This window comes from Pundamilia nyererei, unplaced genomic scaffold, assembly GCF_000239375.1.
Source record: "Pundamilia nyererei isolate P.nyererei 1_Seehausen unplaced genomic scaffold, PunNye1.0 scaffold00064, whole genome shotgun sequence".
NCBI lineage: Eukaryota > Metazoa > Chordata > Actinopteri > Cichliformes > Cichlidae > Pundamilia > Pundamilia nyererei.
Genome location: NW_005187465.1, coordinates 2,252,794 through 2,263,540, shown reverse-complemented (window position 1 = coordinate 2,263,540; position 10,747 = coordinate 2,252,794). Strand labels below are relative to the sequence as shown.

At 43.1% G+C, this 10,747-nt stretch overlaps 1 protein-coding gene across 1 annotated transcript; it reads left to right on the top strand.

Moving 5' to 3' along the window:
- Positions 1-817: 817 nt before the first annotated feature.
- Positions 818-8,432, top strand: LOC102199942 (insulin receptor substrate 1-B). Its single transcript, XM_005735530.1, has 3 exons — positions 818-1,533; positions 3,073-6,213; positions 8,246-8,432. The coding sequence occupies exons 1-3, from the start codon at positions 1,185-1,187 to the stop codon at positions 8,251-8,253; spliced, it is 3,498 nt and encodes a 1,165-aa protein (XP_005735587.1). The 5' UTR covers positions 818-1,184; the 3' UTR covers positions 8,254-8,432.
- Positions 8,433-10,747: the final 2,315 nt, after the last annotated feature.

Sequence of the window (10,747 nt, the reverse complement as noted above, 5' to 3'; positions counted from 1 at the left end):
TGTTGACTGCTCCTGTAACTTCCCGTTACTCTTTCTCAAACGATCATTGGTGAGCTGTGTTGAGGTCATTATTTAGAAAAAGAAACTGAAATTCAGCTTTTGAAATTTTAAAATCTGTAATGTTTAAATGCATATTGAACTTCACTGATTTAATTAACTTTACGTTTATGTTAATACGACAAGCACATGCCACTTGATTAAGAATAAAAACTTATATATGCCCACATATCAGCACAAATCCCTTTGCTTACATATTAGATCATAAGATCCTTCTCTTACCATCTGTATTATGGTACTACTGCAAAGCCAACGGCACAGTTTGTGTAAAAGCAGCCCAGAGAGGAAAAAATAATAATCTTAGCAAGGCACTGGGAGTAGGCTCTTCTCTCTTAAATTTAACCAATTGAACAAAAGTGAATCTGAATTTAAAATCAGCAAAGCTACATTAGTTTCTTACAGAGAAATGTAACAGTGATGTGTTACATTTCACTGTGTTACTGTATTACCACCAAAACTGTGGGGGAGTAAAAGTTAGACCAATTGTAATGCACAGCAAAGTTACTGAAAATCACTAAACGTGATGCTGGATGAGGCAACACAGCTCTAATGTTCAACATTTGGAAACAGTGTACAAACCCAAGACTTACTAAAAATGCTGGCCACACTTATCGTTTTACCATATCATTTCAAGAGAAGTGATAAAAATGCGCGAATGGATAAGCGGCTTCGGTTGTAGCCTCCCTTCAATTCCTAAGGCTTTTATTTCGAAAGTCTTTACCGGGGATGTCGTTATTATCCTGCCTAATCTGACAGTGGCGAATACAGAGTGATATGGGCAACCTCAGACAGGTGGAGGAGACGTCCTTAAGCAGCTGAACCGCACCGTGGTTGGACTTGGGGACTGGGCTGGGCTGCGGGACGAGCGGCGGTGGACGCTGTGCACGCTCGGTGCGCGGATCCTCCTGCGGCTGCTGGATTCACAATATGATACCAAACCCAAAACATGCGTTGGCTTGGCTGATTCTCCCCATCCTGCGCCTCCTCACACATGCTGGACACTTAAACGTGAACGCGGGGAGGACGAGGGATAGTAGTTGCGATGGATAAATGAGGAATACGCATGGACATTATTTTTCCCCCTGAGAATAATTGTTTATAATAACCATCGCTCGCCTGTTTTGGCAATGGAGAACCAAGCAGCCGAGCCGCAGAACTATGAAGATGTACAGAAAAGCGGGTATCTCCGCAAGCATAAATCAATGCACCGGCGATTTTTCGTGCTGAGGGCGGCCTCGGAGCATGGTCCCGCTCGACTTGAGTACTACGAGAACGAGAAGAAATTCCGCAGTAAATCACCTGTGCCCAAAAAAGTCCTGAACCTGGAGACTTGCTTCAACATAAACAAGCGGGCAGATTCCAAGAACAAGCACATGATAGTGCTTTATACCCGCAGCGAGAGCTTTGCCATCGCTGCAGACAGCGAGGAGGTCCAAAATGAGTGGTACCAAGCAATGCTGGACCTCCAGGGCAACTGTAAGATATGAAAAGTGTGATGTGATTTCTTCTGTCTGTTTCTGCATCAGGCCTATCCTGCCGTAGGCTATTTGTTCTCCATACACTATTTTGGCTCGGCCATCTGGGTGTCTCTCTGCATATCACCGGCTCGAATTATTTGAATATTTTCTTTGATTTGTTTATTTATTTATTTATTTTATGTTTGTAGGTTTTTGTGTTTTAATTGTACCCATATAGTATGAGCAATGCAGTTTGGAGGGTGATGTATTTTAACCAAGAGGCAGGTGGATCCTATTGAACGGGTTAGACCGACACGCTATGGGCGGCATGTGCTGTGTGTTTGTGCAGCACAATCTCAATAAGCAGTGCTTTAATACAGTCACAACCTGCGGATTATTATCCGTCAGCAAAAACATAATTTGATGCGTTAAACAGCATCCGCCTGTAAGAACATGAGATGATCGCTTCTTGTGACCAAAATGCAGTCCGTTTTCATACGACGGTGTGCTTTCTGCATGGCGCAGTGGGCATATAGCAACCATCCAAGGGATGCATCATATAGTAGCAGCCTATCGCGGTGCACTCCGCTGGAGCCCGTGTTTTTGTTTTTCTGCACAGCTCCGACTGCTATTCGCCTAACCTACATTTGCGTTGCGCGGTGCTGCTGCTGGTAGGGAGGAGATGGCATCGTTAGTGCGCTCTGCGCTGGAAATTGTGTTTCTGTTGGTTATCCTCGTGTTTACGTTGTTATCCTTATGCCGGAGCTGAGCACCACCACCACCACCCACCCTGCCTGTTCTCCCTTTGCATTTCAGTTATTTGAGACTGATGGGCTTGCCCAGCTCTAATATGTGGTTGTGGAACCCTTAACAGACACACATTAGAGCACAGAAGACCCCCATTTTGTTCAGAGTATGGCTCAGGCACAGTCACAATAAAACAATGTCTGTTTATTTTAATTTTAATGTGCAGCTGATCGTAATTAGGCGAGAGTCTTGCAAAAAAACCAAACAAACAAAAAACAGAGAGAGATAGATTGAAGCACATTAATATATTATGTCTTATAATAATTTCTGTGGAGTTCATTGCTAATATTTTCTCTTTCTCTGGTGGATTGTAGCAAACCAGCAGACTGTTTGTTGTTTACTGAAAATAACACTGATTGTGAGAGGGGGGCTGGGGCGGGGAGGGAGGGAGGGGGGATTCTGCAATTTGTTATTTGATTGGCACTGAGCAGAATTACAATGTCTTGTATCACAGTTGAGCATGATGCTTTTTAGTGGATGCTTTCTATAGCTTTTAAGGCTTAATTAATTATGAGCTGTAGCTTAAAAGTGATGGTGATGAATTGGCTGCAGCACAGCTGTTTGGCAGTATTCTTGCATATGGCAATTTACTTACGATAGAGTAACAAAGCATTACTTATTACTGTCATTTTGGCTTTCGTTAGTATTTCAGCAGGCTATGTTTGAATTAAACCCCTCTTTTTTTCTTGTATGTATGTGTGTAATCATTAAATCCCCTAATTGTTTTATTTATTCTTTACTGTTTTTCTAGGTAAAACCCCTGAAGACTATGGAAGCAGTGGAGAGTGTAGCTCTCCATCTCCTGTTCCAACCTTCAAGGAAGTGTGGCAGGTCAAGGTTTGGCCTAAAGGTCTTGGACATGCCAGGAATTTAGTAGGCATCTACCGGCTGTGCCTAACTGACAAGACAGTCAACTTTGTCAAGCTCAACTCTGATGTGGCCTCTGTAGTGTTGCAGCTGATGAATGTCCGAAGATGTGGTCATTCAGAGAATTTTTTCTTCATTGAGGTGGGGCGCTCAGCTATTACTGGCCCCGGAGAGTTTTGGATGCAGGTGGATGACTCTGTGGTGGCTCAGAATATGCACGAGACCCTGCTGGAGGCCATGAAGGCCCTTAGTGAGGAGTTTCGTCAGCGCAGTAAATCTCAGTCTGTGGGAACATCATGTGGAGGTGGTACTGCTTCAAATCCCATCAGTGTCCCGAGCCGTCGTCATCACCCAAATCTGCCACCGAGCCAGGTGGGCTTCTCGAGACGGGCACGCACGGAGACCCCCGGAACAGGAGGCAGCAGCACGAGCACATCACCTACATCGCGCCACGGGTTTCCAAGGGCGCGAACAGCCAGCATCGGAGCCAGGTCGGAGGAGAGTGGAGCAAGTGCCAAAGGGACGTGGGCCAGCTCCAGCCCAAGTCTCAATGGATCCTGCTCAACTACCCCAACTCTGAGACCCAAGCCCACCCGGGCCCCAACCCCTGCTAAGATTACCCTCAGCCTTGCACGTTACACACCTAACCCTGCTCCTTCCCCTGCGCCGAGTCTGTCCTCCAGCTCTGGTCATGGCTCAGAGTGTGGACTAGTGGGGGCAGCGGTGGGAGGCATGACGATCTGCTCCTACCCTCGTGTATCACAAAGAGTTTCTGTTTCAGGTTCACCGAGCGACTATGGATCCTCAGATGAGTACGGCTCCAGTCCCGGCGAGCACTCTCTGCTCCTACCAAGCCTGTCAGGACATCACGTACATGGAGAAGGCTCCTCTAGCTATATCGTCATGGGACAGCGAGAGAGTCTGCTTGGTTCCCATCATCGCTCCAAAGGCAGACGGATACTGCGGCGTTCATCCAGTCGTGAATCAGAGGCAGAACGCAGACTGCTCAGTAAGAGGGCTTCCCTGCCTGTGGCGTCCCACGAGCGGCTGACTCCACATAGAAAAGATGAAGATGATGAGGACGACAAAGAATACGCCATCATGTCGCAGAGCGCTAACACACAGCGAGCTGATTTGCACCATGATTCAGGCAGACTGAGAGTTGGGGGTGGGCAACTTGTAGGGGAGAATAGGAAGAGGTCTGACAAAAGCGGGGAAGAAGTGGACAGAGGCGCAGCTGTGGATAGTGGCTATATGTCAATGTTGCCTGGAGTGACATCTCCTCCTGTTTCACTTTCTCTCTCAATAGGTATTTCTGACTCCGGTACTAAACCCGGGGCAGATGACGAATACATGGCCATGACCCCCAACAACAGCGTGTCCCCCCCTCAGCATATCCGCCAGCCCAGTTCAGAGGGCTACATGGTCATGTCTCCCAATAGCAGCAGCTCCACAGACCTGCATGGACTAGGCATGTGGGATAGCAGGGGCAACATGGAGAGCCGGGCTGCCAGTGACTACATGAACATCTCACCTGTCAGCAGCCGCTCTGCTTGCAGCACACCGCCTTCCCATCCTGAACAGCACCAACTTCAACCAAAAATGTTCAACTCCTACTTCTCACTGCCACGAGCTTATCAACACACTCTCTATACTCGCTTTGAGGATGACTTGAACAAAGGAGAAGGAAAAAAAGATGGCAGTGGGCACGATAGTGCTGGACGGGGAGGAGGAGTTGGATATAGCAAGAGAAACAAAATTGCAATGGGCGCTGCTGGAAGCTGCCAACTTTCCATGTCTTCCTCTTCTTTCTCCTCTAGCTCTGCCAGTAGTGAAAGCCTCGAAGACAAGTCCATATCAGCGGGGAGAGGGTTAAGTTTATTAAGAACCGGAGCAGAATACAAGAGTGCAGGAACAAGCACGAAAGATGGGCGTCACCACCAAAAACGTGCATCGAGCAGTAAGAGTCCAAAGCAACAAAGGCGGGGTCGTCCCCTCAGCGTGTCTTCAGACATTACTAAAGCAAACACGCTGCCCAGGGTTAAAGAGAATCTGCCGCCATCAGTGTCTCAGAATGTTGGTGAGTATGTCAGTATTGTCTTCAAGGAAGACAGTAAATATGGCGAAGGACGATGTGCAGGTTCCGAACGTCCTGTGATCCATGGAACGCTCCGCCCCGTCAATCAACCGCTCCTCTGCCATGATAATCCTGCTAACCTTCCCCGCAGCTTCTCTGCACCATTGTCCACCTCTGCTGAGTACGTCAGCATGGATTTAGGGAAATCCTCAACACCAGTGACTCATGTTAGATCCACATTCAGCACCCAACAGGGCCCACCAGCTGTTGCCCCCAAGGCCCGACACGAGCACGGCACGTCCTCTCCTCTGGCCGCAGAGGGCAACGTGGGCTACAGAACAAAAATAAAGACAGCAGCAGCGCTGACAGAAGTCCCGCCTCCATTTACGGAGAGCAAAGCCTCAGATCCCAGCACTTCAGCACGACCTGCCATCCACTCTGGTCAACCCTTGCCTGTGGAGCAGGAGACAGGTTTGGGCTTTTCCCCAGTCAAGTCCTTCCAGTCTCCGGAGCGGAGCAGCAGACTGGTCCGAGGTGACCAGCAGGGACGCCTAAGCCACTGCCCAGAGACATTTAATTCACCTCCCTCACTACCACGCCACGCATCCTCTTCTACCTCCCTCTTCCCAGAGGGCAGCCAGGCAGTGGGCCATCGGCATGGTTTGGACTGCTCACTGTGGGAGAGCGGGCAGGCTGCTAGTATGTCTGCCACACCTCCACCTCAAGCCTCCACCTCATCTGGAGAACAAGGCCTTAATTATATTGACCTTGACTTGGCCATTAAGGAGAGCCCTCAAGCTGGAGTGGAGCACACCTCTTCTGCCTACAACATGGGAGGAAGCGCTATGGGTAGCAGTGCTGGCTCCAGCCTCAACACTTATGCCAGTATTGATTTCTATAAATCAGAAGAATTGAGAGCACACCAGAACAGTAGAAAAGATGGTCAAGGTAAGTACTACAAAGCCAGTTCATGTTGAATTATTTACTACTTGTAGAGTGTTAAGTTATGATTAGATCTTTAGTGTTAAGAAAATTAAATATATATTCTGCAGATACATTTATAATTCTTTTTATATCATGGCTGGAGATTTCTGTTTTGTCAGTTTTGGCCTCAAGGCTAAACGACTACGTGTGTTTGACACTGCAGTTGTTTCCTTCGATTTAGAGAATAATTCAAATCTGGAAATGATTTTTGATGTGATTTCTGAAAATATCTACTTACTGTCAATCAAATAGTTAAAAACAATCCCGATCATTCAAGCAAAAAAGGCCAAAACTGTATCTCTATTAAGACAATAAATATTGTAACATCAGAATAATATAATCCATTTATGAAAAGATTAGATCAGCCCTAATCTTTGATGTTTAATGAGAGCAAGAAGAATATGTTATTGTTTTTAAATAGGCAAAAACACAAGTTAAAATATGATTCCTGATCATATTTGTCTAGCGAAAACTTTTTCATGTGAGTGCATAATCCACAGACAGAGCTCATGTCTGGGTCTTAGTCACTCTTTCTCCTTTCATCTTTTACTGATGTGTACCTTGGCTTCAAGCTGGTGGGCAGCGCCATATTTCCAGTCTGTGGGTTGTCTGTAGAGTCTCTTATTATCGCAAGTGGGTGTTCAGAGAGCAGAGCCAATTGATTTGTCTGCTGGTAATGAGCCATTTCACATAAATGGAGGTAGAGGGGACAGAACGCAAGCAAGGTGTTTATATTTATGTGTGGGTGTCCTGTTGGCTGTTGCATTTCACATGGCAGCTTCGAGGTTTCCCTCACATTGCTCAGATGACAGTTATTAAACGCTTAGTGGCTGAATATGATTTTTGCATGCGCATGTCAAGAACTAAACCGTTAAAGACTGCATGTGAAAAATAAAAAATAAATAAAAAGTTTAATATTAATATTTGTGAGAGGAACAATCACATGCGCGCATTTTATTTATTCAGATAAAGAGCATTTATCCAACGCTATGAAAATGTCTGAACATGTAGCATGTGATCGTTATAAACTGGCAGCCAGTTTGGTTTTCCATTTAAAGGCATGTAAGGAAATTAAACCTCAATTAACCATCAGTTAAAACAATATTAAACTGTAATGAGTAATAATTAAAACACATGGGCTCTAATCCTAACTGTATGAAAGCTATAGTATGGCAAGCGCACACAGCCTATATAATACACTGTATTCACCTAAAGATTTTAAGAAATTAAGCAAAAGCTGGTCTTCATCAGCTGAATGGTGAAACAGAAATCTAGTGCACAAAGCTGCAAGTATACCTGGTTAGAGACGGCCAGAGTGTTGAGGCGGCAGACAGACATTTGACACTAATGATGCACGGGGCAAGTGGTTAGACTGACTCATAGCTTTTCAAACCGCACTTTCATTTATTTGCGCTCCTTTCCGAGCTTATCTTGATTAAGTATTTGCGGCTGCGCCGCGAGATTATTCTTTAATGAATTTATTTCACGGGATCCTTTTCTGTAGGTCACAAGCGATAAACCCAAGATGTTTGCTTGTCGGTGCCGCTGACTTCATTTTCCTGACAGGATCAGAGTCAGGGCAGTGACTTCTTGTTGCTCAGGTGGATCATAAAGGGAAGAAACATATGAAAATGCCTGGAGCTGATAAAGCTTGACACAGAGACACATAATATTGACATCTGCAACAGCGTGCATGAAACCAATCAGAAAATCCTTTTAGAAAGATATCTAGGGTCATGTGATATTTACCCAACCAGCCATCAGGAGCTCTAGATTAAACAAAAGCAATATGCTTTGGTGAATAGATCACCTAGCATGAGCTGCCTTGCTTTCTCTAACATTTTCTGTGTGGAGACTTAAATCTAATTTACTTTGATTATTCCGTAAATTGTGGTGAGTATATATACTTTAAAAAGAAAGCACAATAAGGAGCAATAAAAAGAAAGCTGTGGTATACGATTGAAGCTCACGCCTATCTTTGATTCTTTCCTCCCAGACTGTTGATCTCCATCTTCGTCTTGGATCTCAGAGTGACAGTCCGTCAGGGGACGGGTGGCAGCCCGATCTGTTGCCACAACAGAACTGTACACTGGAGTCTGAACACTGAAACCCTGGAAAACTCATCCCCATCCCGTCTGCTGTTTTCTGTCAACCAAACGTGTGCCAAACACACCACACACACAGACACACACATATACACAACACACAGTCACAGGGTAAAGAAAAAGTTTCTTTTTTTTTAACCTTGTTTTTAATAATAAAAAAACGAACATCTGATCATCATTTAACTTCATATAGATAAAGGATGACAGTTAGGTGTGTAATGGTGTGAGCTCACAGGTGGCCATTATGACATTCATGGACAGCCTGTTCTTCTTTTTGCCTACTTGATCTATATTATCATGTTACTAACGCTCGTATTTCAAAAACACTTTCAGGGAATCTCAAAAAATGTCCTTATTTGCTTTTAATTGAGGTTTGAGCCAGTCTATTGGAATCTTGTGTCTCAAGATTTCAAGTGGCAGCTGCTATAATGAAGCAATCTCAGCTGAGTTTTAATGAGTGTTAATTATTGGATCCTGTGGTTTTTGCCTTTGTATTACTATTTATGCTACACCATCCTTTGTCCATGTAAGTTAAAGGATCATCAAACTGAGAAGGAAAACGCAGTTTGGCAGAGGGCTCATACACGTACACACCCTGCCACTGTAAATGTATTTGATTTATCATACACAGTTGCAAAAAAAAAAGGCTTTACACTTATTGATCGCTGGTTTTGTGCTACCGAAGGACTTCAAAATGTGCTTCTTTCTGGGGTGGTGGATGGAATTGGCAACGGATTTGCGCTATAGAGATGAAAACACAGTTTCCTGTCAGTTTTTTGCAGACAATAGGGAAGTGGTTGTGTGAAAATCCCACATAGCTTATGCAATCTTTGTGAAATGCATTAGAGTGTAAAGTCTGTGTTTTTTCACACAGAATTCAGCTTTATCCCCAAAGCTCCACATGTGCACTCACACAGGATATATGTTTATGTAGCCGCATAAACTTAACATGTCCCATCATGCCATGTGGTTCGTTTTCAAAATGTAGCCATTGTTAAAGCCTAGTGAAAGCTCCTCTGTGGTATTTTGGGATATTTAATGGATTTACTTATACACTATGTGGTGTTCAGGGTTTGATAGGAAACTCATGATCCCCTTCATCCTTATTCCCAAACCTAAGTGACAGTTTAATAACCTTCAGTAGCTGCAGCTGGCATAAGAAAAGTAATTTCACTGGACTCATATATGCTGTATTTGTTTTACAGCATAAATCCAGCAGAAGAAGTCACATGAAAGCCTTCGCTGTCATACAGGCATTTTATGAAAGTGATTGATGTCACAATTATACAGAAAAAAACGTACATAGATGCTCAAAAATCAATTCATTAACCATGAATGAGCGAAACACTTGATTAAAATGACCAGATTGACCTAATATTCTTGCTTGTCTGCTTTGGCATAGAAGAAAAAATGTCAGACTTAATTTAAAAACAACAGTTAAACCAAATTTTGTCCAAATTATGAATAGTCCATTCTAGCTCTTCTTTATGTTTAACTGAGAAGACTCGCTACATAAGCAGTTATTACACATGAACTGAGCACACGCGACAGCTTTCTAATGAATCTGAGCGCTCAAGTTATCCCCCAATTCCACTTGATAACCGTACATTGGCTGAGACTGACACATGACTGTCAAATTACACGATTCCAACGCCACACAGCCAGTTGAAAATAGTAAATTAAGTCAAAATGTAAGCCATCTTTGTAATTAGTGTATAAAAGAAAACAAAATCAGTAAATATCTTAGGAAAAGAATCAATTTTGGAGTCCCTAACAGTCCCTTCATGTTTTTATGAGGACAGATCATACGCAATATTACAAGGCTGTGTGAATAAAAAAACAAAGAATGCAATGATTTGCAATTCTCATAAACCCAAATTTTAACTCACATTAGAATATAGGAAAACAAATATCAAGTGTTCAAATGGAGAAAAGGTACAATTTTAATTAAAATAGCAGCTCATTTCCAAATGAGCTAATGTTTTTCATGAAATAGTAAAAAATCTGATATATTTTCTAAGCCTTACTGTGAATAAAATTTCGGTTTATGAGCTTTACAATTTGTTGAATCCTATTTTTATTTACATTATGCATTTTGAACAATTGTGTAGCACAAAATCATTGGAAACATCAAAGTGTAAACACTTTTTGCAACTGAGCTGTTATAACTGTATATTATACTATAGTGTATACTATAGTATAGAATAACAGAAACTATAGTACGTGCTGTACTTTTTCTCATTTGCATAACAGTTAACACAATTCTTATATAAAGTAACACATTACAATGGTATACAAAATATACAGTATACATATATTGATTAATACTATTTAGCCTAGATATATATATGTGTATATATGTATGTATATATGTATATATATACACATATATA